The sequence below is a fragment of the Mustela erminea genome, chromosome 13 (assembly GCF_009829155.1).
Source record: "Mustela erminea isolate mMusErm1 chromosome 13, mMusErm1.Pri, whole genome shotgun sequence".
NCBI classification, from domain to species: domain Eukaryota; kingdom Metazoa; phylum Chordata; class Mammalia; order Carnivora; family Mustelidae; genus Mustela; species Mustela erminea.
Window position 1 is genome coordinate 61,037,536 of NC_045626.1, and position 27,421 is coordinate 61,064,956.

At 39.6% G+C, this 27,421-nt stretch overlaps 1 protein-coding gene across 8 annotated transcripts in view; it reads left to right on the top strand.

The window, feature by feature from the left end:
* CEP192 (centrosomal protein 192) overlaps positions 1–27,421 on the top strand; it is a 133,730-nt gene that overhangs the window by 99,018 nt on the left and 7,291 nt on the right. For 6 of the 8 annotated variants that reach the window (XM_032311492.1, XM_032311493.1, XM_032311496.1 and 3 more), the window contains 9 exons: positions 2,261–2,411; positions 7,378–7,553; positions 8,161–8,284; positions 16,751–16,856; positions 17,283–17,490; positions 19,899–19,978; positions 20,902–20,997; positions 25,235–25,354; positions 25,807–25,928. In XM_032311492.1, coding sequence (XP_032167383.1) covers positions 2,261–2,411; positions 7,378–7,553; positions 8,161–8,284; positions 16,751–16,856; positions 17,283–17,490; positions 19,899–19,978; positions 20,902–20,997; positions 25,235–25,354; positions 25,807–25,928 — 1,183 coding nt within the window. Of the gene's footprint in view, positions 1–2,260; positions 2,412–7,377; positions 7,554–8,160; positions 8,285–16,750; positions 16,857–17,282; positions 19,806–19,898; positions 19,980–20,901; positions 20,998–25,234; positions 25,355–25,806; positions 25,929–27,421 lie in introns of those variants that run through there. The other 2 variants (XR_004278327.1, XM_032311498.1) reach the window with 2 other exon arrangements.

The window sequence follows — 27,421 nt, forward strand, 5'->3', positions numbered from 1 at the left end:
GTAAAGCCATGCCTGTCAGTTTATCTCCTCTGAGCTTTACCTTCCTCCTCCCTTCATTGTAAGAAAGATCTCAATAAATAAAGGAGTTAAACTGAATTATGCTTTGTAGACAGAAGCACTTAGTAACATACTACAACAGTCCTGAATACTGTGATTAAAAATAGGTAGATGGGTTTGTGGTGGTTCAGAAGTTGGCACAGTTGCATGATTTGGCAACAACATCACACAGGTGATTAATGTGTGGTATGAAAAGGGCCATGATGGATGTGTGTTTAGGAATCTGGAGAATATAGGGATCCCTCAGTGGCTCGGTTGAGTGTCTGCCTTTGGCTCAGATCATGATCTCAGGTTCTTGGGATCAAGTCCCACATCCGACTCCCTGTTCTGCAGAGAGTCTGCTTCTCCCTCCCCCTCTGTGTTCTCTCTCCTTCTCCTGCATTCTTTCTAATAAATAAATAAAATCTTAAAAAAAAAAAAAAGGAATCTGGAGAATATAGAGAAAGGATACCCCATTTAAAATGAGGTGACTCTTGAAGTATCTTGAAGAATGAGAAGTTGACAAGATGCAGAAGATGGGGACCAGAATGGGGAAGGATAGTCCAAAGATATTTGCATGTACAGAAATTCAAGAAATGTTTTATGTTAAGGGTCATGTTGACAAACCCAACCAGGAGCTCAAGTAAGCTGTCAAGACTCCCATCTAAGATGGGGTTGAGTTGGGACTTCAGGTAGGTCTTTGGGATACCAGAGTACTAGAATCCTTGAGATGGTATATTATCCAGAGGAAAGGAGGAACCAATCCTACTTTGTCTTGTGTTGGTTAGTATAGTAGATCACCTGTGAGAATGTTGCAGTTGAACTTTTTACATGGTTATTTGAACACATTATCATTACAGGTATTTATAATCTTGCTTTTGCAAGATGATACAATTTGCGGCAAATATTTTCGTACTTGATTTAAATTTTTATAGTCCAATATCTTGGTTATTATAAATATCAATTTACACTTAGTGTGTTCTTTTAAAAATTTTTTCATTTAAAAAGTTTAATTCTTGGGGCGCCTGGGTGGCTCAGTGGGTTAAAGCTTCTGCCTTCCACTTAGGTCATGATTCCAGGGTCCTGGGATCAAGCCCTGCATCGGGCTCTCTGCTCAGCGGGGAGCCTGCTTCCTCCTCTCTCTCTACCTGTCCCTCTGCCTACTTGTGATCTCCATCTGTCAAATAAAGTCTTTAAAAAAAAAATAAAAAGTGTAATTTTTAATGTCCAGCTTATTACTTTTTTTAAGTAGACTCCATGCCCAGCATGGAGCCCAATGGGGGCTTAAACTCATGACCCTGAGATCAAGATCTGAGCTGAGAACAAGAGTCAGACAGAGGCTTAACTGACTGAGCCACCCAGGCTCCCCTCTTAATGTTTTATTTAAATGTGGAATACAAGGATGTTCTGTAAAATTTCTTGTGTATACAAATTTGGGTGGACTAAGCTAGAGATGTTCAACTCTAGCACTATTTTATTAATCACCAAATTTAGTAGTATTATTTCTGGGTTTCTAGATTTGCTAAAGTTAAATGTCTGTGAGACCACCACTTATAAATTGTGTATCCTTAACCTCTTTGTGCTTCAGATTCCTCATCCTTGAAGTAGAGATAATACATACTTACCTCAAAGAGCTGTTGTGAAGGCTGACTAGATTAATATGCACAAAGGGATTAGAATAGTACCTGGCCCACAGTCAGCTTGTTGCATATGGAGTTTTAAGCATATTAATACTCTAATGCTCACAATAACTTCTGAGATGAATTGTTACTTTATATTTATCCTTGAGGAGACTAGGGTTTAGAGAGGTTAAGTTGCCAAATTCAAGGCCAGAGCCTGAGCTGCCTATGATTTCATGCTAGTCAGTAGAGGTAAACATCAATTGTCACTCATCCTCAACCTTCTTTTTTTTTTTTTTTTTTTAAAGATTTTATTTATTTATTTGACAGAGATCACAAATAGGCAGAGGGGCAGGCAGACAGAGAGAGGAGGAAGCAGGCTCCCTGCTGAGCAGAGAGCCCGATGCGGGACTCGATCCCAGGACCCTGAGATCATGACCTGAGCCGAAGGCAGCGGCTTAACCCACTGAGCCACCCAGGCACCCACATCCTCAACCTTCTTAAGAAAATAATATTCTGTGGTGGTTAATGTGTAAGTTTATCTGTTACTTTGTGGTGTGATTATGTGAAGATTCATGTATTTCAAACGTGATTTTCTGTTTCAGTATATGATCTTCCCCAACGGCCTAATGATATTCAGCTCTTTTATGGAAACATGCGTAAAATTATACTTTCAGTAATTGGAGAATTCAGAGATTCCAGGTCTAGCAGTGAATTCCTTCAGTCTTCTTCCAAAGCTGACTCAGAATCTAAAAGGTAAAACAGACAAACAAAACATCTTTCACCAGATTTCAAGATAATTTAATTCATTGTAGAGCTGATCTTTTCTCTGTACTTTTTTGCCTCCCAAAATGTTTATTTCATCTTTATATTTTAGTTTAAGTTGAAATAATTTCAAATTTATGGAAGAATTTAAAAATAGAATATATGCTGCCTCCATTGAGATTCCTCAGTTGCTAACATTTTACCACATTTACCTTATTATTTTATACATGTATATATATAACTTTTTTCTGAATCATTTGCGGGTATAATGACCAGTTTGTCCTAAGTTTCCTGAAAACACAGACCTTCTTCTAAATAGCTATAGTAAACTCATCAAAATTAGGACCTTAGTATTGTTAAAGTGCTAAGATCTAGTCCACAGATTCCATGCAAATCCCCCAGTTCCCTAATAAAGTTTTATGTATTTGAATCAAAGAAATAAGCAAGAAATCTCCTCTTTGGTTCTGAGTCTAATCTGAGATCACACCTTACATTTAGTTAGCCTGTCTTCTTTATCCTTTTTGAACATAGAACACTTCCTCAGTCTGTCCTCTTTCATGAAAGAACAGAGGGTTGCATCATCAACCCAGAGCCACAGAATCAATTACCCAGAACTAAGCTTTAGTAATAATTTTAGATGAAAACATGAGGAAATTGGGATTGCTAATGATGCTTCCTAGGCACTTTTTGCAACATTAATACTCTACTCTGACTCTTACTGTCACAAAACAAACTGAGGGTGACCGGGGGAGGGTTATGGACATTGGGGAGGGTGTGTGATATGGTGAGTGCTGTGAAGTGTGTAAACCTGGCGATTCACAGACCTGTATCCCTGGGGCTAATAATACATTATATGTTTATTAAAAAATTAAAAAAAAAAACTGGTTCAAATTTAACATGAGGTTTCTAAGTTGTGCATGCGATTATCCGTTGCTTACACAAAAGGGGGAGCTATTTCAGTTACAAAAGCTATTTTATACTTGTGTAATTACATACTTTATGTGATATTTTTTTCAAACAGCTGTGCCACATAAATTCATAAATTTCAGATTTCTTTACCATACCCAATACTAGACAGACCAGGAATATCCTTTTATAAGCATTTCATTAGAAAAGTAAATTAGTGTGTTTGCTGGGAGATGTCATTAGGAAGATCACAGGGAATTTGACCAAGTCATCCTTCTTTTTTTCCTGGGCATTCCCTAGTAAAAAGTGGGGGAAAGGGTGCAGGCAAGCTGCTGTTTTCTTGCCAGTGACCTTGATGTTTTTGTAGAGTATAGACCAGTTACTTTGTAAAATGTCCCTCACACCATGGAAATGATGCTGTTTGTTTTCTCAGTACATCTTCTCAGGTAACGAACAATGCTGATTTGTCCCATTACTAGAAATGTTTTATTGCTTAATTAAAATGGTGTCTGCCAGTTTCTCCACTATAGTTAATGAATGTCTTAAAGGGAGATCCTTAGAGATAATGAGTATCATGTTTCTTTTCACACTTGTAGCACCCCAGTGATGATTATTGCCTGAATCCTGTTAGTATTGTCTTATTTACCAAATGGTGATTTTCTAATTCTGTGTTTCTACATTTTCTAGTTGTCTTTCACGATGAAGAAGAGATTTACCTTACCCTCTTTTATGTACTTACTTCAGGGCGGACTGCTGGATTCAGTATTAATCCTTTACTGTCACCATTTGGTCACTTAACCTGGCTCATTATTCACTGGCACAGTGGATATTTGAGGTTTCATGTATGCTTTCCCTGTCCCAGTCCTGGAATAGAAGTCCTGAGTCCTTTTGGTAGAGAATAGTATTAGAAACCAGGGTATGAGTAGTAAGTGTGCTGTTGCTTTTCAGGTGTTACTACTTCTAGGACCCCTCAGTGGTCACAGCTAGGAAATACATGTATTTATATATACATCCCCATGTATCCAGATTCGTTTATAAATATGTTGAAACCATGAGTTTACACTGATATCTCCAGTACTGAGAAACCTGGCTTCATTATCCTCAGTATATTTGGATTTATGCAGTTCTCCTGTTTTTAACGTCTTCTCATCATGTGGGCTCTCCTTAGCACACTGTTGCCAACTCGTATTGGCTGAGAGTTCTCTGGAAGTTGCAGCCACCAACTGAGGGCTAACACACCTACCTAGTGCCTCCAACTCATTCCAGCTTGCCTTCTTCCCTATATTTAAAAAAACAAAAAAAAAAAACCCAGAAAACAAAAACTTTATTAGAGTACAACTCATATGCAATATCCTTTTAGTTTCAGTTGTACATCATAGTGATTTGATATTTTTATGCATTATGAAATGGTGCCCACAATAAGTCTAGTTACCATCTGTCACCATACAAAGTTATTACAATATTATTGACTATATTCCCTAAGCTGTTTATTACATCGCCATAATTTGTTTATTTTTTAACTAGAAGTTTATACCTCTTAATCCCCTTCACCTATTTAACCCACACCCAGCCCCTCTCCCACCCCCTGAAACCAACAGTTTGTTTCCTGTGTCTAAGAGTCTGTTTCTGTTTTGTCTGTTCATTCATTTTGTATTTTAGATTCCACATATAAGTGAAATTATTTAGTATTTGTTTTTCTCTGTCTGACTTATTTCACTTAGCTTAATACCCTCTAGGTGCATGTTGTCACAAATGGTTAGATTTCATTCTTTTTTATGACTAATTTTCCACTGGGCATATAAACAGCATCTTTATTTATTCATCTATCATGGACATAGGTTGTGTTGATATTTTGGCTATTTTAAATAATGCTGCAGTGAATGTGGGGATGCATATATCTCTTCAGATTTGTATTTTCATTTTCTTTGGATAAATTGCTGGATCATATGGTACCTTTACTTTCAATTTTTTGAGGAACCTCCATACTGTTTTCCATAGGGGCTTCAGTTTGCATTCCTACCAGCAGTGCACAAGGGTTCCCTTTGCTCTCCATCTTTGATAGCACTTTTTTGTTGTCTTTGATAATAGCCAGTTTGAGAGGTGTGAGGTGATTTCCTGTGGTTTTGATGATTAGTAATGTTGAGCATCTTTTCTTTCTTTTTGAGCATCTTTTCATGTGCCTCTTGGTCATCTGTATGTCTTCTTTGGGAAAATGTCTATTCAAGTCCTCTGCCCATTTTCTAAATCAGGCTGTTTCCTTTTTTTGGTACTGAGTTGTATACGTTCTTTCTGTCATCTGGATATTAACCTTTTATCAGATAAATGATTTGTAAGTAGGTTTCAGTAGGTTGCCTTTTAATTTTGTTTTGATGATTCCCTTCACTGTACTAAAGCTAGTATCTCAAATTATTCCAAAAAATAAAAGGAAAGAAGGACTTCTTTTATGATGCCAGCATTACTCTGATATCGAAACCAGGCAGAAACACCTTAGAAAAAGAAAATTACATGTCCGTATCCTTAATGAACACAGATGTAGAGATACTCAACAAAATATTGGTAGACTGAATTCAACAATATATTAAAAGGATTCCTATGCTTCTAATGATAATTCTTTTTTCTAAGATATTCAATCAAAGAGTTTAAAAATAGTTGTTAAATAGATTAAAAATTATATCAAAAACCAATTAAATTGTGAGGAGCTGGTTTTTAGGAAAATAAACAACCAAGAAGCAGCTCTATAATCTGTAAAAAATTGTTTCTGACTTTTAGCTGGTACCTGCATTATATCTCTGTCTCTGGGGCAGTAGAGGTCTGATTGGAAAAGGAGCAGGTGAGAGGGCAGTGGGTAAGAGGGTGAGGAGAAGATTCTTCTCGTCTGTTGAGTGTCTGCTTGAAATAAAGATGGAGCTCTGCTCTATGGTAGGAGAATTTGGGCACCACCCAAGTGAACTTGTTAAATCATATGCTTCTATGATTACAAAATTCATTAGAATTACAATTTTTTGTAATCTAAGGCTAAACACTTTTTAACACTTAATAAAAATCTTAAACCTTATCAGCATTTCTTACCATAGTATTTTGCCCAGAAGACTTTCTTTGATGTTAGCATCATGAAACCAGTTATCATTGCACAGTTATAGATACATTAAGAGTTTTGTTTTTTAAAAATTCTTAATATTGGGTGGTTTTCTCATAAATCTTTTAAGAGACTTCAGATGGCATGCTAAGTCAAGATCGGAAAGAAATTAAATCAGTATTCTAATGAAAGATTAGTATAACAATATTTGAACTATACTGTATTTTTATACATTACTTTAAGAATACACAGTGAAGGGGCGCCTGGGTGGCTCATTGGGTTAAGCCTCTGCCTTTGACTCAGGTCACGATCTCCGGGTCCTGGGATCGAACTCCGCATCAGGTTCTTTGCTTGGTGGGGAGCCTGCTTTCCCCCCTCCCTCTGCCTGTTTGTGATCTCTTTCTCTGTCAAATAAATAAAATCTTAAAAAAAAAAGAATACACAGTGAACAATTTTTATTCCATGAAACATACACAGTATATTCCATAATACACTTTCAGTTTTATCTAAATATTTTTAGATTTATGAAGAATTAATATAAAAATATGACATGGTCTGGCTTTTTAATCTTTTTTTAAAAGCAGAAATATAATATTTTAATATACAGCTTCTATACAACCAAAAAGTGAAACATTGCAATAAAATATTGGCGAGAAAACACAGTATTTCATTTATAGTGCATGGCAAATGGTTAACATCCTTAGTCATAAGCTTTTTAGTTTTTGATATTTTTTAAAGATTTTATTCATTTATTTGGTAGAGACACAACGAGAGAGTGAATACAAGTAGGGGAACAAGAGAAAGAGAAGCAGGCTTCCGGCTGAGCAGGGAGCCTGGTATGGGGCTCGATCCCAGGACCCTGGGATCATGACCTGAGTCGAAGACAGACACGTAATGACTGAGCCACCCAGGCACCCCAGCTTTTTATCATTTTTAATTTCTTTCCTCTCCCCATCTCTCTTTCTGTTTCTATAGTGAATCTGAAGGTCCTGGGAAACATGGTGGCAATGTTTCTTTGGATGTTTTACCAGTTAAGGGTCCTCAGGGTTCTCCACTTCTTTCACAAGCTGTTTGCCCACCCCAAGATAAATCATCCTCTAAGGAAATGTGGACTGTCCAGCCTGAACACTTGATTTTGATGGCCCCCTCTTGTGAGTATATCAGTAAAAACACAACAGCAGTGCACTCTGGAAACCAGGGCTGAACTCACTCTGAGCCCATTGCTCATCTAGGAAATATACTTGGAGTGTATACAGATGTGACTAATGGCTTATGCAAGTCCTCCTCTCCCCTACTGAGTGAGACCTACCTCACACGCAGCCTTTGCATTGTCCAGCACAAGGCCATTGTTCTCATTCCAAGCTTCCAGTTCTCCATCTGGCTGGGCCACTAGTCCATGGGCCCTTTCTACCACCACATCCCTTGCCCCAAAGATCTCATTTGGTACTTGGCATGTTTTACTCTTCACATTGATATGGTTGCTTCAGAGTAGGAATAAATCTGGTACCACTGTATGTGCCCAAGATAAGACCAGATGGTAACAATTTCCAGATGTCCTTTTACCTCTTTGTTCAGTATCATTGTAGTTAAGAGTAAACACAATTTTTTTTTTTTTAACCAGGGATTTGAAATTCCTATAAAGCAAAATTAAGTTGGTAGACTAATGTATTTAGGATTCTTTTTTACTATTTATTAATGTTTGGGGTTTTTTTCACTAATGCTAAATGTCAGTTATATTTTATTTCTCTGATATAATAGGTGATCTGGCAAAAACTGCATGTTTCCAGATTTTAAATAATTCCGTTACGTTACTGAAATTTGAATTGTATTGGCCGGCACATTGCCTTACTGTAACACCACAACATGGATTTATCCCACCAGAGTAAGTATGACTTCCCTTCCCTCGAGGTTGTTGTTCAGATGTTAGCATGGTGACTTTTGAAGGGTTAGATATTATGCCATTTTAATTTATTCAGTAGAATTTTGCCATATGCTCCCTATACAGAGTTCCCTGTGTTTTTGTGGGACCGACCACACTGAAGTTCAAGATTCATGCTCCTTAGCAGAGTAGAGCCCACGTCCATGGCCACTTACAATGTATATAGCCTAAAAGAGTTAAGAGATATGAGTGAGGTGGGAAAGATTTCCTGAAGTAGAAAACATCAGATTGTGCGGACATGTTACTCTGCATACCAAATTACAAAGCAGGAGATGCACCTGGGCGGATGATGAGGGGTGGTGGTCCCTAAAGCCCAGATGGTTCTGTCCTTCATTACCTTGGGTCTGGCTCAACTTATTCTGCTAGTTTTGTCTAACAGACATTTTATAGACAAAGCTTCCTGACTTTTAATATGTCTGAATCATAACCTGGCTGGCCATTTTTTACAAATAATATTCTAAGAAGGAAGTCTTGGGGACCAGATGCTGATAAGCAGTTGTCCTCTCTGCGCAGCTTAATTATTAATAGGAGGTAAAGCTGCACTTCTGCAGCTTTTCAGGGACTTCGTCTGGGTTGGCACAGAACATTCACATCTGCAGGTTGCTTCCTATTTGGGAATGGAAGCTTCGCAGAAGAGCAACATGAAGTTACTTACTTTTGCAAAGTGGTGAAGTGTGCATTTTAGAAGAGTTATAGTTGACTAATACCTAAGGTAGGGTTAGGGATACTCCAGAGAAACATTCGTAGGACCAAAGCAATGAATTAAACATTTACTAATTAATGGTTGAAAAGATAGGGAAATGATAGAGTAGATTGTTCACAAATAACTTTTAACATCATCCCACACATTTAGCTGTTAGGAATGGAAAATAATCTTGCTCTGCCATTTTATTTTAAAGATTTTATTTGATTTGAAAGAGAACATGAACAGTAGGTAAGGGGCAGAGGGAAAGAGAGAAGCAGACTCCCTGCTGAGCAGGGAGCCCAACTCAGTCCTCACTGAGATCATGAACTGAGCCGAAGGCAAGATGCTTAACTATCTGAGCCACCCAGGCACGCTTGCTCTGCCATTTTTGACATGTGTGCCAAATTATCTTTTACAACTTTATTTGTTTCTTCTGAGTCACAAATCTGATTACATTGTCCACGTTTAAAAGTCATCTTTGACATTCCATAGCTCTTGAAGAGGACAGTGAGCTCAGAAAGTTTTAGCAATTGGATAAAAAGGAATCTTTTTCATTTCTTTTCCATCCCGCTCCCTTTTTCTTACAGTTTTCTTTCCTGCTGTTTCATTCTCTGTGTATGTTAAACAGTATCATTCTTTGTTATCAGATGGCTCAGAGCTTTTGTATATTGGTCCTGTGCTCTAGAAATTTTTATTTTGAATTGCTTTTTATTTTTTTTTTTTTCCTTTTTTTTTTTTTTTCTATTTCCAGCATAACAGTATTCATTATTTTTGCACCACACCCCGTACTCCATGCAATCCGTGTCCTCTATAATACCCACCACCTGGTACCCCAACCACCCACCCCCCGTCCCTTCAAAACCCTCAGATTGTTTTTCAGAGTCCATAGTCTCTCATGGTTCACCTCCCCTTCCAATTTCCCCCAACTCCCTTCTCCACTCTAAGTCCCCATGTCCTCCATGCTATTTGTTATGCTCCACAAATAAGTGAAACCATATGATAATTGACTCTCTCTGCTTGACTTATTTCACTCAGCATAATCTCTTCCAGTCCCGTCCATGTTGCTACAAAAGTTGGGTATTCATCCTTTCTGATGGAGGCATAATACTCTATCCCCAGGGGTACAGGTCTGTGAATCACCAGGTTTACACACTTCACAGCACTCACCAAAGCACATACCCTCCCCAATGTCCATAATCCCACCCCCTTCTCCCAAAACCCCTCCCCCCAGCAACCCTCAGTTCGTTTTGTGAGATTAAGAGTCACTTATGGTTTGTCTCCCTCCCAATCCCATCTTGTTTCATTTATTCTTCTCCTACCCACTTAAGCCCCCATGTTGCATCACCACTTCCTCATATCAGGGAGATCATATGATAGTTGTCTTTCTCTGCTTGACTTATTTCGCTAAGCATGATACGCTCTAGTTCCATCCATGTTGTCGCAAATGGCAAGATTTCATTTCTTTTGATGGCTGCATAGTATTCCATTGTGTATATATACCACATCTTCTTGATCCATTCATCTGTTGATGGACATCTAGGTTCTTTCCATAGTTTGGCTATTGTGGACATTGCTGCTATAAACATTCGGGTGCATGTGCCCCTTTGGATCACTACGTTTGTATCCTTAGGGTAAATACCCAATAGTGCAATTGCTGGGTCATAGGGCAGTTCTATTTTCAACATTTTGAGGAACCTCCATGCTGTTTTCCAGAGTGGCTGCACCAGCTTGCATTCCCACCAACAGTGTAGGAGGGTTCCCCTTTCTCCGCATCCTCGCCAGCATCTGTCATTCCCTGACTTGTTTATTTTAGCCATTCTGACTGGTGTGAGGTGATATCTCATTGTGGTTTTGATTTGTATTTCCCTGATGCCGAGTGATATGGAGCACTTTTTCATGTGTCTGTTGGCCATCTGGATGTCTTCTTTGCAGAAATGTCTGTTCATGTCCTCTGCCCATTTCTTGATTGGATTATTTGTTCTTTGGGTGTTGAGTTTGCTAAGTTCTTTATAGATTCTGGACACTAGTCCTTTATCTGATATGTCATTTGCAAATATCTTCTCCCATTCTGTCAGTTGTCTTTTGATTTTGTTAACTGTTTCCTTTGCTGTGCAAAAGCTTTTGATCTTGATGAAATCCCAATAGTTCATTTTTGCCCTTGCTTCCCTTGCCTTTTGCGTTGTTCCTAGGAAGATGTTGCTGCGGTTGAGGTCAAAGAGGTTGCTGCCTGTGTTCTCCTCAAGGATTTTGATGGATTCCTTTCGCACATTGAGGTCCTTCATCCATTTTGAGTCTATTTTTGTGTGTGGTGTAAGGAAATGGTCCAATTTCATTTTTCTGCATGTGGCTGTCCAATTTTCCCAGCACCATTTATTGAAGAGGCTGTCTTTTTGCCATTGGACATTCTTTCCTGCTTTGTCGAAGATTAGTTGACCATAGAGTTGAGGGTCTATTTCTGGGCTCTCTATTCTGTTCCATTGATCTATGTGTCTGTTTTTGTGCCAGTACCATGCTGTCTTGATGACGACAGCTTTGTAATAGAGCTTGAAGTCCGGAATTGTGATGCCACCAACGTTGGCTTTCTTTTTCAATATCCCTTTGGCTATTCGAGGTCTTTTCTGGTTCCATATAAATTTTAGCATTATTTGTTCCATTTCTTTGAAAAAGATGGATGGTACTTTGATAGGAATTGCATTAAATGTGTAGATTGCTTTAGGTAGCATAGACATTTTCACAATATTTATTCTTCCAATCCAGGAGCATGGAACATTTTTCCATTTCTTTGTGTCTTCCTCAATTTCTTTCATGAGTACTTTATAGTTTTCTGAGTATAGATTCTGTGCCTCTTTGGTTAGGTTTATTCCTAGGTATCTTATGGTTTTGGGTGCAATTGTAAATGGAATTGACTCCTTAATTTCTCTTTCTTCTGTCTTGCTGTTGGTGTAGAGAAATGCAACTGATTTCTGTGCATTGATTTTATATCCTGACACTTTACTGAATTCCTGTATAAGTTCTAGCAGTTTTGGAGTGGAGTCTTTTGGGTTTTCCACATATAGTATCATATCATCTGCGAAGAGTGATAATTTGACTTCTTCTTTGCCGATTTGGATGCCTTTAATTTCCTTTTGTTGTCTGATTGCTGAGGCTAGGACCTCGAGTACTATGTTGAATAGCAGTGGTGATAATGGACATCCCTGCCGTGTTCTTGACCTTAGCGGAAAAGCTTTCAGTTTTTCTCCATTGAGAATGATATTTGCGGTGGGTTTTTCATAGATGGCTTTGATGATATTGAGGTATGTGCCCTCTATCCCTACACTTTGAAGAGTTTTGATCAGGAAGGGATGCTGTACTTTGTCAAATGCTTTTTCAGCATCTATTGAGAGTATCATATGGTTCTTATTCTTTCTTTTATTGATGTGTTGTATCACATTGACTGATTTGCGGATGTTGAACCAACCTTGCAGCCCTGGAATAAATCCCACTTGGTCGTGGTGAATAATCTTTTTAATGTACAGTTGAATCCTATTGGCTAGTATTTTGTTGAGTATTTTCGCATCTGTGTTCATCAAGGATATCGGTCTATAGCTCTCTTTTTTGGTGGGATCCTTGTCTGGTTTTAGGATCAAGGTGATGCTGGCCTCATAAAATGAGTTTGGAAGTTTTCCTTCCATTTCTATTTTTTGGAACAGTTTCAGGAGAATAGGAATTATTTCTTCTTTAAATGTTTGGTAGAATTCCCCCGGGAAGCCGTCTGGCCCTGGGCTTTTGTTTGTTTGGAGATTTTTAATGACTGTTTCAATCTCCTTACTGGTTATGGGTCTGTTCAGGCTTTCTATTTCTTCCTGGTTCAGTTGTGGTAGTTTATATGTTTCTAGGAATGTATCCATTTCTTCCAGATTGTCAAATCTATTGGCGTAGAGTTGCTCATAGTATGTTCTTATAATAGTTTGTATTTCTTTGGTGTTAGTTGTGATCTCTCCTCTTTCATTCATGATTTTATTTATTTGGGTCCTTTCTCTTTTCTTTTTGATAAGTCGGGCCAGGGGTTTATCAATTTTATTAATTCTTTCAAAGAACCAGCTCCTAGTTTCGTTGATTTGTTCTATTGTTTTTTTGGTTTCTATTTCATTGATTTCTGCTCTGATCTTTATGATTTCTCTTCTCCTGCTGGGCTTAGGGTTTCTTTCTTGTTCTTTCTCCAGCTCCTTTAGGTGTAGGGTTAGGTTGTGTACCTGAGACCTTTCTTGTTTCTTGAGAAAGGCTTGTACCGCTATATATTTTCCTCTCAGGACTGCCTTTGTTGTGTCCCACAGATTTTGAACCGTTGTATTTTCATTATCATTTGTTTCCATGATTTTTTTCAATTCTTCTTTAATTTCCCGGTTGACCCATTCATTCTTTAGAAGGATGCTGTTTAGTCTCCATGTATTTGGGTTCTTTCCAAACTTCCTTTTGTGGTTGAGTTCTAGCTTTAGAGCATTGTGGTCTGAAAATATGCAGGGAATGATCCCAATCTTTTGATACCGGTTGAGTCCTGATTTAGGACCGAGGATGTGATCTATTCTGGAGAATGTTCCATGTGCACTAGAGAAGAATGTGTATTCTGTTGCTTTGGGATGAAATATTCTGAAAATATCTGTGATGTCCATCTGGTCCAGTGTGTCGTTTAAGGCCTTTATTTCCTTGCTGATCTTTTGTTTGGATGATCTGTCCATTTCAGTGAGAGGAGTGTTAAAGTCCCCTACTATTATTGTATTATTGTTGATGTGTTTCTTTGATTTTGTTATTAATTGGTTTATATAGTTGGCTGCTCCCACGTTGGGGGCATAGATATTTAAAATTGTTAAATCTTCTTGTTGGACAGACCCTTTGAGTATGATATAGTGTCCTTCCTCATCTCTTATTATAGTCTTTGGCTTAAAATCTAATTGATCTGATATAAGGATTGCCACTCCTGCTTTCTTCTGATGTCCATTAGCATGGTAAATTCTTTTCCACCCCCTCACTTTAAATCTGGAGGTGTCTTCGGGCTTAAAATGAGTTTCTTGGAGGCAACATATAGATGGGTTTTGTTTTTTTATCCATTCTGATACCCTGTGTCTTTTGACAGGGGCATTTAGCCCATTAACATTCAGGGTAACTATTGAGAGATATGAATTTAGTGCCATTGTATTGCCTGTAAGTTGACTGTTACTGTATATGGTCTCTGTTCCTTTCTGATCTACCACTTGTAGGCTCTCTCTTTGCTTAGAGGACCCCTTTCAATATTTCCTGTAGAGCTGGTTTGGTATTTGCAAATTCTTTCAGTTTTTGTTTGTCCTGGAAGCTTTTAATCTCTCCTTCTATTTTCAATGATAGCCTAGCTGGATATAGTATTCTTGGCTGCATGTTTTTCTCGTTTAGTGCTCTGAAAATATCATGCCAGCTCTTTCTGGCCTGCCAGGTCTCTGTGGATAAGTCAGCTGCCAATCTAATATTTTTACCATTGTATGTTACAGACTTCTTTTCCCGGGCTGCTTTCAGGATTTTCTCTTTGTCACTGAGACTTGTAAATTTTACTATTAGGTGACGGGGTGTGGGCCTATTCCTATTGATTTTGAGGGGCGTTCTCTGAACCTCCTGAATTTTGATGCTCGTTCCCTTTGCCATATTGGGGAAATTCTCCCCAATAATTCTCTCCAGTATACCTTCGGCTCCCCTCTCTCTTTCTTCTTCTTCTGGAATCCCAATTATTCTAATGTTGTTTCGTCTTATGGTGTCACTTATCTCTCGAATTCTCCCCTCGTGGTCCAGTAGCTGTTTGTCCCTCTTTTGCTCAGCTTCTTTATTCTCTGTCATTTGGTCTTCTATATCACTAATTCTTTCTTCTGCCTCATTTATCCTAGCAGTGAGAGCCTCCATTTTTGATTGCACTTCATTAATAGCTTTTTTTATTTCAACTTGGTTAGATTTTAGTTCTTTTATTTCTCCAGAAAGGGCTTTTATATCTCTCGAGAGGGTTTCTCTAATATCTTCCATGCCTTTTTCGAGCCCGGCTAGAACCTTGAGAATTGTCATTCTGAACTCTAGATCTGACATATTACCAATGTCTGTATTGATTAGGTCCCTAGCCTTCGGTACTGCCTCTTGTTCTTTTTTTTGTGTTGAATTTTTCCGTCTTGTCATTTTGTCCAGATAAGAGTATATGAAGGGGCAAGTAAAATACTAAAAGGGTGGCAACAACCCCAGGAAAAAATGCTTTAACCAAATTAGAAGAGATCCAAAATCGTGAGGGGGGAGAAAGGGGATAAAAAGAGGTTCAAAAAGGAAGAAAGAAAAAAAAAGAAAAAAGAAAAAAAAAAAAAAGAAAAGAAAAGAATTAAAAAAAAAAAGGAAAACACTTAAGAAAAATGTAAAAAAGAAAAAATATATATATTAGATAAACTAGTAAAAAATCGTTAAAAAAGAAAAAGGTAACAGTTAAAAAAAAAAAAAATTTTACCCGAAGGCGAGAAAAAAAAAAAATGAAAAAGAAAAAAATTAAATTAACTGCAAGACTAAAAAAAAAATCACAGGGAAAAAGCCATGAGTTCCGTGCTTGGCTTTCTCCTCCTCTGGAATTCTGCTGCTCTCCTTGGTATTGAAACCGCACTCCTTGGTAGGTGAACTTGGTCTCGGCTGGATTTCTTGTTGATCTTCTGGGGGAGGGGCCTGTTGTAGTGATTCTCAAGTGTCTTTGCCCCAGGCGGAATTACACCGCCCTTACCCGGGGCCGGGGTGAGTAATCCGCTCGGGTTTGCTTTCAGGAGCTTTTGTTCCCTGAGCGCTTTCCGTAGAGTTCCGGAGGACGGGAATACAAATGGCGGCCTCCTGGTCTCCGGCCCGGAGGAGCCGAGAGCCCGGGGCCCCACTCCTCAGTGCGCCCTTAGAGGACAGCGCCCGGTTACTCCCGTCTGCCTGACCTCCGGCCGCGCTCCGAGCTCACCGAGCCTGTGGCCGGTTCAAGGTAACCCCGAGCTGCGAGCTTACTGTCGGCTCTGTCTCTGTAGCCGGCTTTCCCGTTCCAATACCCGCAAGCTCTGCGACACTCAGACACCCCTGGTCCTTCTGTGACCCTGCGGGACCTGAGGCCACGCTGAACCCGCGTGGGCTTTGCCCCGGTTTAGCCTCTGGAGCGATGTCCCTCAGCGGAACAGACTTTTAAAAGTCCTGATTTTGTGCACCGTTGCTCCGCCGCTTGCCGGGAGCCGGCCCCTCCCCCCGGGGTCTATCTTCCCGTCGCTTTGGATTCACTTCTCCGCCGGTCCTACCTTTCAGAAAGTGGTTGTTTTTCTGTTTCCAGAATTGCTGTTCTTCTTGTCTTCGATCTGCCGATGGATTTTCAGGTGTTTGCAATCTTTAGATAAGCTATCTAGCTGATCTCCGGCTAGCTGAAGCAGTCTAAGCCTGCTACTTCTCCGCCATCTTGACTCCTCTTGAATTGCTTTTTAAATGGTATTTCTACAATATGGTCTGTTTTTACATGAGTTTTCCCCTTAGGTTCATGGGTTTATGCCACTCAACTTTTTGTGAGCCATGAGTTGGGGCTGTTGCAGAATCAGACATGTCCGGGATCTTACCTCTTCTCTGCTCTTTGTGAGCAACAAGGAGAGCTGGGCGTTGATAGAACAGTATTTATAACTTGTGGTTGTTGCTGTTCAGGTATAGGATATTCTTGGTTTTCATTATTAAATTATTTTTTCCAGGAGTAAGCTACAAATTCTTGTGAGTCCTAATTCCTCCTTATCTACAAAACATTCAATGTTCCCATGGAGTGGTTTAATCTATGTACACTCTGACAATGGACAGAAGGTACTGTAAGTGTTTGTTTTTTTAAGCAGCATTTTCCTGTTCTGCAACTTAAGTGTTGTGATCCTTATTAGCATTTACTTTTCAGAAGTGAAATGAAGGGGCCTGTCCTTTCAGCCGGGCTAGATGTATTCATATAGAGAGCTTACCACAGACTTTTTCCGTTAGTGATCTGAATGATTCTCCTGGATGGGGCAGAAATGGAAAGTGGAGCCTAGAAACCACTATTGATTTGTAAAATATGCATTGAAAAAGAAGGGAGTTGGGAGAGTCAAAGATTTACTTTGAGATCTGAGTAAATTTTCTAATGCATCCGTGTTTCATTTGTTTGGCATTACTTTTCTCCACCATGTTTTAAAAATAAGATTGTTTCTTTAAAATGATAGATCCACTTGTGTCTTACCACCTAAATTATTTGGCTCATTTCAGAAAATTGTGAAAGTTCAAATTCGAGAAGACTTAACCCAGAAAGAACTCCTTGCTCACTTGACCACCAGCACATTTGGAATCCTTTCTCCGGGAGCTGAGCCTGCAGTTGGTCATCTGGTGAAACCAGTGACAAAACCACGTTCCACAAAAGTTGAGATAAGAAATAAGACTATTACATTTCCTGCAACAGAACCTGGTGAAACCTCAGGTGTGGTATCACAAGGTTATATAATTCAAACGACCACGGTTTTGTTGAGTCTAACACTGTTTTTAGTGACCTTCGTTGCAGTGTCAGGGATAATATTGTCCCCTATTTCAGGAGATACTCAGGTTGTCATTGGCAGTCACTTCAATCACAGGCCAGATTGGAGGAGCTTAAACATTGTAAAATGTTAAATCTAGGTATTTAAGAACTCTGTGTATTCTGGGAGTCTCATATTCCACCTGGTCAGAACCATCCCTCCTCAGTTCTCACTGGGTCTTTTACCAGACCTCCTAATTAGTTAGCAGCTGAAGAGCTGAAGAAGAGGAGAAAGTAGGTAAAACCTGGTTCCGTCCCTCACTAATGAGACTGAAGCACTGAAAGAGGTTAAATAGATACACTCAGTTTCCCCATTTGGAAAATGGCTGTCATAGTTGACGACTCTCACGGAGGGCTTTGAGGTGTAAATGAAATAAGGTATTTAAGGCGCTCGGCATAGTGTTTGGCACATAGTAGGTACTCAGTATTGCTAGTACTCCTCCAGGGTCCTGTGAACCCTGCTTTTGCTTGCCCCCCCCTTTACCTCCCTGTGATGGCTCAAGTGACTGGGGTTGCATGTGGGACTTGTTGGAAAGGGTGTGGGCCTTCTGTCACCTGGCCCTCACTCCCTGCCTCTCTCACTGGCTTTGTCTTGCACTCACACTCAATTTCCACCGCCCATCCAGCCTGTCCCTCCCTGGTCATCGCCTGTCCACTCACTCCATCCTCCCCGTTCGCATCCTCTAGGAGTTCCAGCGGCTCTCTGGCCTCATTCCGATGTCCAGGCCACTAGGCCTACTACCTCCTCACTCTCCCGCACCCAGGTCTCGGCCACTTCTGCTTGAATTCTGTCATCTGTCACTGCAGTTATGCCTTAGGAATGCTCTTAACTGCTGTATGCCCCTCCCTCTGTGGTCCTGCGCGGCAAGATCCTAAGCCAAGTCAGACCCAGCCGCCTCCCCGCTCCGTGTCTCCTGTAGCCGAACCTCGCTGCAGAGGAAACGGTGGCCGCACCCGCACATTTGTGGTCTCTGTTCTCAGATGCCACTGGGCACCAGGCTGTTCTAGCAGCCCTCCTTGGTGTGTGTCCTTTCCCGTTTCCTGTAGTCATTCGACAACTTCACTCTTCGTGCCCCTCCCCGGCTCCTGGTTTCTCTTCCCGACTCTCGATTTTGCCTCACACATCACTGCAAATACAAAAGCCATTAGACTAAGTGGGAGGCTCCTGCTTGCATCCCAAATGAACCCTTCTGCCCGGAATCTAGGCCCATCTATTCTTGCCATCTCAGGGCCTTCCTCTGCCCCTTTTCTCTCCTGTGTCCTCAGCTTCTCCCTTTGTTGATGCCTTTCCCTTGGCACACGTCCTCTCTGCCACCACGTGTCTAAGGAATGCCTTTCTCGGCCCCACATCTCCTTACTATCTCCCTGCTTCCTCGACACCCCTTCCTCATGGAAGGATTGTGCTCCCTGCCTTCATTTCTTCGGGCTGTAACCGAATTGGTGCTGCCACCTGCCTTGACCCTACTATCAAGGTCACTGAAAAGGGAGTGTGTCCTTGATAGGTCTTTGTTAATTTGACCCCTCAAGGCTGGGGTCAACCACTCCTTCTTCCTTGGACTACTTTCTTGTGCCTCTCCCAGTTTTCCCTGCTTCACAGGCTCCTTCTCAGGTTTCACTGATGACTCTTTCTTCCTGGGCCCGCCTGTGTCCCCTTCTTTATCTTGGTTCTTCCTGCATGCTGCTCAGCTTCTGCCCTGTTGGCATCTCACAAACAGAACTCCTGTTTTACCTATGAAGCCTGCCTCTCCTCCAGCCCTACCCATGTCCGTAAGTGGCCCTGCTGTCTGCTCATTAAGCCAAATCCCTGGAAGTTATTTGCTCTCTTCTCTCTCCCTCTTCCCACACAGTCCACTAGCAAGTCCTTTGCAGTCCGTGTTCAGAATGGATCCCCTGTCTGCCTGCTCCTTTTCCTCCCACTGCCTTGACTCAAGCCTGATAGACACTACCCCACGTGTCTTCTCTCCATGCAGCTGTTGCTGAGGCGTCTTACCAGGGATCCTCATCTACTCTGACCCCCTTGTGGTCTCTCCTCTCCACAGCAGCCACTAACTCTGTAAATTAACATGAAAATCATCTTACAGCTCTCTTGCTTAAGCCCTTCATTATCCTTTGATTAAATCCAAAACAAGATATCTGTCAAATTTGATTTTGTTAGAAAATACTGTAAATTCCCATGGAGCTTCTCTGAGGATCTGATGAGTGTATTTTTCCCCTCTGATGAGGTAATTAGTCATTATTATACAGTATCACAGTAATCTGCTTGTTTACTTACATCTCCAAGAATTGTTTGACTTGTGACATGTGTGTTCTTGTAGAAAATTTTCTGGAACTTGAAAATCATGGTAACACAGAAGTAAAGTGGCATCTGTCATCCTTAGCTCCCCCTTACGTCAAGGTCAGTAATAATTGCCTTAAATATATTCATTTTAATGTTTAAACTTTACTCAGGGTGTTTTTATACTGAATTATGAACATAGGTTGAGATTATTGGGCTTTTTTTGGTCCCACTAATTCACTTACTTGATTTTCTCTATAGATGGGCCTAATACATGCCCCATCTTTTTCACAAGATTGTTTTTTGAGTCAGATTAGAAAGTATATTTGGAAATATGTGCTTGCTCATTTAATGCTACCTCCTACAATCCTGATTTTTATCTGAAAATAACTTTATTTTGAAAAAACTTGAAAGTTTTATTATGGAATATTGTGTGCATGTGCACATGCACATGCATTTTTTTTTCTTTTCCACAGTCTGGGTACTATTCTGTGTTTTCAGCCAGTAGGAGCTAGTGTAGGAGACAGACTCTTTGTCAGTGAGTGCTAGCCGACCCTATACTGCAAATGGTCTCCAGCAGCAGGCTCTATACCTGAATTGAGCATGTCATCACCTATGTTGTTTAGAATGCTATGTCCTTCCTGCCGTATATTTTGCGTGACAGTGGTAGTTTGGAGCCCTCATACTAACAAAATGTGTGCAAAAATAATGCTGTATCTACTGAAAAAAAAATAACTGGTATTGCATATGATGTTAAAATGTACATTCAGCAAAGGGTCTTCAGGGTCCTTGAGGAGCAGGCCGCCCTTGAACAGGATGAGCACTGTCCTAAAGCTGACTAGCCAGGAAGGAGTGGCTGCTGATGGAAGGAGGGGCGTCAGCATGGGCCTTTGTGAGCAGAGTTAAGGAGTGCTCCCACTCCTAGGCGGGCACTGAGCTCTCCTGGCCCCTGCAGAATGGGTTTGTGTGTCCTTGGTAACCATAAAGGTAATGGTGTCACTCTGACTTCTGTTTTTTTCCTTTGATTGCTTAAATGATTGTAGGGAGTTGATGACAGTGGAGATGTTTTTAGAGCTACCTATGCAGCATTCATATGTTCTCCTATTTCTGGTATACTGGAAAGCCGTGGAATTCGGAAGGTGAGTTTTGACATTTTTTTCATAGCCATTGGTAAGAACATGGTGTTGCTTGACCAGGGGACCTTCATTTGTTTCCACCCAGAGTAGCGGCTTCACCTAGACTAGTGTTGCTCTGCTAACAACCAGCTTTCCACAGGAGAAGACCTGCCTCGGTGCATGTCAGTGGGCTGCTTTCTGCAGCAGAGCTCTTGCCTTCTAAATAGCTAAACAAAATGCCATGCTTAATGGTAGGATTGATTTACATTCTGATATAAGCGCTTTAGGTGGCCACAGGCTGCCAGTACTTATAACACACTTTGAATAGCTCTAATCTAGACAGTATTTTGTCCACCAGCCGTAATAATCTGCTACCACTCAAGAACAACTGTGTTCATGTCATAGTCAACAGTATATCTTCATGGGCAAATGGTGATGGATCCTTTTAGTACCATGATCCTCTTAAGTTCTAATCCATTGGTAGACCTGACATAGTTTTTTCAAATATCCCTTAGTGACATAGTCATTCACTTAGTCTCAGTAATATACTTTTGCATTTGCTAACTGCTGAAATGCATTTAAACTATAGCATTTATATGACATTGGTCCATTTATTCAGAGATTCAGACTGGTAATCAGTTCTAGACTATAGTTGTGGACTCATTACTGACTATAGAAGAATCTTTGAGCAATGATAGTCACAAACCTTGTGCACTTTACTAGGTCTGTGTAACAGGCTTCCAGAAGGTTTCTGACTTTTTTGGAAAGGCATACTCTTCTATGGTGTAGTTTATTTCATTTCCCAGCCCACAGTAATGGCAAAGCAGTATAATAAAGAACAGACACATTGCTTAACAAAAGTTCAACATCTGGGGCAAAGGCAGTGGGGGAAGGGTTGCCAAAAAAAAAAAAAAAAAAAAAACCCAGCAGGAAAGACATCCTATGTTCTTGGATCAGAATATCTAACATTACTAAAATAGCAGTATGGCCTAAATTGATCTACAGATTTGATATAATCTCAATAAAAAATCCTAGGTGGTGTTTGGGTTTTTGTTTGTTTTTTAAAGAAATTGACATGCTGATCCTAAATTCATGTAGATATGCAAGAGAATCAGAATAACCAAAGCAATCTTGAAAAAGAATAGAGTTAGGGGATTCACACTTCTCATTTTCAAAACCATACTAATCAAAACTGTAGTATTGACATAAAGATAGAAATATAGAATATGTGGAATAGACTGGAGGGTTCCCAAATAAACCCTCATATTTATGGTCAGTTGATTTTTTTCAATAAGGGTACTGAGACAGTTCAATAGGGAAAGAATATTTTGAACAAGTAGTGCCAGGACAACTGATATCCTCCTATAAAAGTATAAGTTGGATCCTTACCTCACACCATATCCAAAAAGTAACTTGAAGTAGACCATAGACCTAAATATAAGAGCTGAAACTATAAAATTCCTGAAAGATAACATAGTAAATATTCATGACCTTGGGTTAAGCCTTGGTTTCTTAGATATGACACCAGTAAAGCACAAGTGACAAAAGAAAAAAATAGATGAGTTACCAGAATGTAAAACTTGAGTGCATCAAAGGATACTATTAAGAACATGAAAAGGGATACCAGATTATGGGAGAAAATGTTTAGAAATCATACATTTAATGAAGGATTTGTACCCCAAATGTGTAAAGAACTCCTACAACTAGATAACCCAAAGACAAATAACCAGTTTTAAAAAATGGGTGAAGGTCTGAATAGATTATAAAGAGGGGCTTCTAGTTGGCTCAGTCAGTTAAGTACCTTCTGCTCAGGTGTTGATCTTAGCGTCCTGGGATCTAGTCCCACATTGGGCTCTCTCCCCCGGCTCTTGTGCACTCACTCTCTCTCCCCTCTCCAAATAAATAAGTAAAATCTTAAAAAAAAAAAAACAACCGAATAAAAAAAAAACAACTGAAAAAAAAAAAAAAAGATATACAGGTGACCAATAAATATATGAAAAAATATTTGAATCACTGTTCATTAGGGAAATGCAGAACAAAACCACAGTGAGATATCACTTCACATGCCTAGGATGACACAGATTTTGGAAATCAGACAGTAACAAGTGTTGGTAAGGATATGGAGAAATTAAAACCCTCATACATCGTTCGTAGGAATGGAAAATGGTACAGCTGCTTTGCATAACAGTTTGACAGTTCCACAATAAGTTAAATGTAGAATTACCATATGACCCACCAACTTCACTTCTGAATATATACCCCAAAACACTACAAACCAGAGTTCAGGGCACCTCAGTGGCTTAGTCAGTTAAGTATCTGCCTTTAGCTCAGGTCAAGATCCTGGGGTCCTCAGATCGAGCCTTGCATGGGGCTTCCTGCTTATCAGGAAGTCTGCTTCTCCATATCCCTCTGACCACCCCCTGCTCATGCACCAACCCCCATCTCTCTCAAATAAATAAATAAAATCTTAAAAAAAAAGAAATCCAGTGTTCAAACAAAAACTTATACACAAATGTTCATAGCAGCCTTATTCAAGATAGCGAAAAAGGGTAGAAATAACCCAGATGTCTATCAACTGATAGATGGAGAAACAAAATGTATACCCATACAGTGAAGTAATACTTGGCTATAAAAAGGAATGAAGTAGTGATAACATGCTACCACATGAACCTTGGAAACATGCTAAGTGAAACAGTGCAGAGATAAAAGGCCATATATTGTGTGACTGAGTTTGTGTGAAATATGTAAAATAGGTAAATCTGTAGAGACAGAAAGTAGATATGTGGTTGTTTGGGCTGGAAGTGAAGGTCGGGAGTGCGGAACGACTGCTGATCGTGTGGGGCTGGGTTTTTTGTGGATTGTTGGAAATAGTTTAAAATCAGGTTGTGGTGGTTGCAGAGTTCTGGAAATACACTAGAAACACTGACTGCGTTTTAAGTGGGTGTATGGTATACGAATTCTATCTCAGTGAAGCTTTGAAAAAAGAAAAGTATGCAGGATTTCTCCTTTCACACAGTAGAACATAAAAATGAAACCTCTGTGGGATCTTTGATTTTTTTGTGTGGTCATCACTGTATATCTTGGACTGAACTCGTTGCTTGCCACACTGTCAGGTCACATTCATCAACTGAATTCCAGGTCTGAATACTTAATTTATGTTAGTGGAGAAGAAAGCAAGGCACATCACTCTGGGACCATTTCGGGAAATACTCCCTAAAAAGTACCACTATTGATGTATGTAATAGTGATCCAGAAGGAAGAAAAAAATTAGTTTGTTAGGTACCTGTTTCTTAAAGTAAGAGATGTACATAGTAATTTTCTGAAACATCGGTCAGTTTGAATGGGATTAAATGAGCTAACGAATGCTCAGGCTCCTAATATGTGTCTAGTGTGTGTCACATACAGTACTAGTAGGTTGTCCCCTCCTCTTTGTTTATTTTTGGTGTTGGAAAACAGTGTTCCAGATAATTCGTAAAGTTTCACCATTTAGGTGAAACTAAATGGTTTAGTTCATTCTTTCTTCCTTGATCTTGGCAGTGTCCATACCCCCTTTAACAGTGTAATTCCCTAGTCTTGATGATCACCTCTTGATGATACTCTTTTCCATGAGTATCCTGCCTTTGCCTCCACACCCTAAGACTTGCTGGCTGCATTGTTTCTTATGTTCTGTATTGACAGAAATTGGGTCACTTAACAGTTTTAATGTAAAGTCCAGACTCAAAGATACTGATTAGTGGTTAATGTAGCTAAGAGCATTTTTAACACTAAATTCGTTGATAAAGGAAGCACTTAACACTGGCAAACTTTATAAAATACTATTTTTTAAATACTACAGCTTTCTCATTACTGACCTTTTTATAGATTGTACGCATGCAGTTCGTGTGTATGACTTTGAGGTGTGTGGTTGGGGTAACTGGTTCTAGGCCTTAGGCCTTTACTGTGTGGCCAACAGAGGGGTCCATAACCATTTCATCGAAAGACTGGATTGTGTTTCTGGGGTTGACCTTCCTCATTTAGGTCTTGTACTTGACAGCTCTAGAATTTTTTGATAATGTAAAGAGCATTTGCATTTTGAGGACTGTGTTACAGAGAGCCCTAAAGAAGAGTGTATCTTGAATCTGGTATAATCTTCTGCCAAAAGAAGAGTTGTTCAAATCCCTTTCAGTTAGTGGCAAAACTAGCCAGTGCTAAATCATACACCAACTACATGGTGTGTGAGGCTTAGTGTCTAAATTTCTCCCCTGGGTGTGTTGTTTTGTAGGTCTCCATCACTTTTTTGCCCAGAGATAGAGGGGATTATGCTCAGTTTTGGGATGTTGAGTGTCACCCCCTTAAAGAGTCTCACATGAAACATACCCTGAGATTTCAACTCTCTGGACAAGTGAGTATTACACTGAATTTAAGTGAATTATTGTGTGTGTGTGTATTAAAAACATTAAGTGAAACTGACATGGAAAACTGTCCTGAAAATGCAGACTATTTTCCTGGTATTATTCTAATCTCATTAATTCTGTTGTCTGGCCCTGTAATCTTAATTTTCTCATTTGCTTTTATTGATTGGCATGCCTTGAGGTCTGGGTTGGCTCTGTGAAATCTGTGTTTGACTTGATTAGGTAAGATTGTGTGTGTGTGTGTGTGTGTGTGTGTGTGTGTGTGTGTAAAGAAGCTGACCAGGAAAAAATGTAGGTATTGCGATTTAGGGAATTTAAAAATCTTAAGTTTTCTTCGAAAAATTGTGAAGGAAATAGTAGAATTTAACCGGGTAATTATCCATATATTTTCCAAGAATATTTATTTTTCCTCCCCCACCCTGTGATTTTTTTTTTTAAACAGAGTGTCAAAGCAGAAAATGAGCCTGAAAGTTCAAAAATTTCTACAAACTCCCTCATTAAACTAGATAATTTAGTTAAGTCCCGAAGACAAGCTGTGTCAGAGGCTTCTGCTCTTATACCCGGGTATGTTGTCTTTGTCATTCTTATGACATTTTTTCCAGTACTTTATTGAGATATAATTAAATTCAGTAAAATGCTCAGTGTCCTTACCTGTGAGTTCTCATGCATTGCTACCACTCCAATCAAAATAGAGAATATTTCTTTAAACCCAGAGAGCTCTTACATATCCCTTTGCAGTCAGCCCTGCCCTCACCCCAAGATTTGTTCTTTTCTAATCTAGGTGGGCTTTGTCGAATTTTGTACACATACACACTCGCTGAGTCTGGCTTCTTTCGTCACACATGTTTTTGGGATGCATTTGTGTTGTAGGATGTATATTTAGTTTGTCCTTGTGTATTGTTTTATGTGATCATACCATAATTTATTCATTTTATGTGATCATACCAAAATTTATTCATTTATTCAATTTATTCATTTGACATTTGGGCGGCTTCTCATTTGGAGCCTGTAATTATAAGTGAAGGTGCTATGAACACTATTGTATGTGTATTTTTGTGGACATACTTTTTTATTTCTTTTGGGTAAAAATACCTGAAGAGTAGAATTGCTGGGTCATATGGTTAGCATGTGTTTAACTTTAAAACAAACTGCCAAATAGTTTAACCAAAGTGACCATACCATTTTATGTTCCCAAAAAACATTGTGTGAAAGTCAATTCTTGAAAACTTCTTTTTGGTGGGGAGTGCATCTGCCCTTCAGCTTAAGTCATGATCTTGGGGTCAGGATCAAGCCCCCATGTGGCTCTCTGCTCAGTGGGGAGTCTGCTTTTCCCTGTCACTCCATCTGAACTTCCTCCACCCAAATAAATAAAATCTTTTAAAAAATTCTTTAATTTTTATTTAATAGCTTGTTATATTTTTTAGTAATCTCTACACCCAGTGTGGGGCTCGAACTCACAACCCCAGGATCAAGAGATGCGCATGCTCCTCCAACTAAGACAGCTAGGCACCCCTTAAAAACTTTTTAAAATGTGTTTTTTATACCAGTAGCTTACACAGCTCTAATGGTAATATTTAAGTATTTTGCCTAATAAACATGTTTCTTACAATCCTTAGTTAACTAATACTTAGATCTAACTTTGTCCTAGAGGAAGACACTTGTAAGAAAAGTATGTGTTAAGTACCTGCTAAATTTAATATTCATGTTGTTATTTATTTTCTAATGGGAGTTTTGTAAACATTTTGTAAGCATTGAGGCTCCTTTAAAGATTATGAGTTCTAACCACACTCTTTTCGCTACATACTCTTTTGTTCATCTCGTCTTTACGGAGCACACACCATGTGCTCGGTAGTGGAGGCAGAACTGCCCTAGTCCTTGTCTCCAGGGGCTTTACCTCCTAGAGAAGGAGCCACATCACAGATAGTCTCACTAACAGGCTTGATTACAACCTGTGGAAAGGACTGGAAGGAAAGAAATGGGAAACAAGGGAAACATGACAGAGGGAGCTTGATGTGTGATACCTGGGAGGAGCCTCCCCGAAATGGGACCTTTAAGTT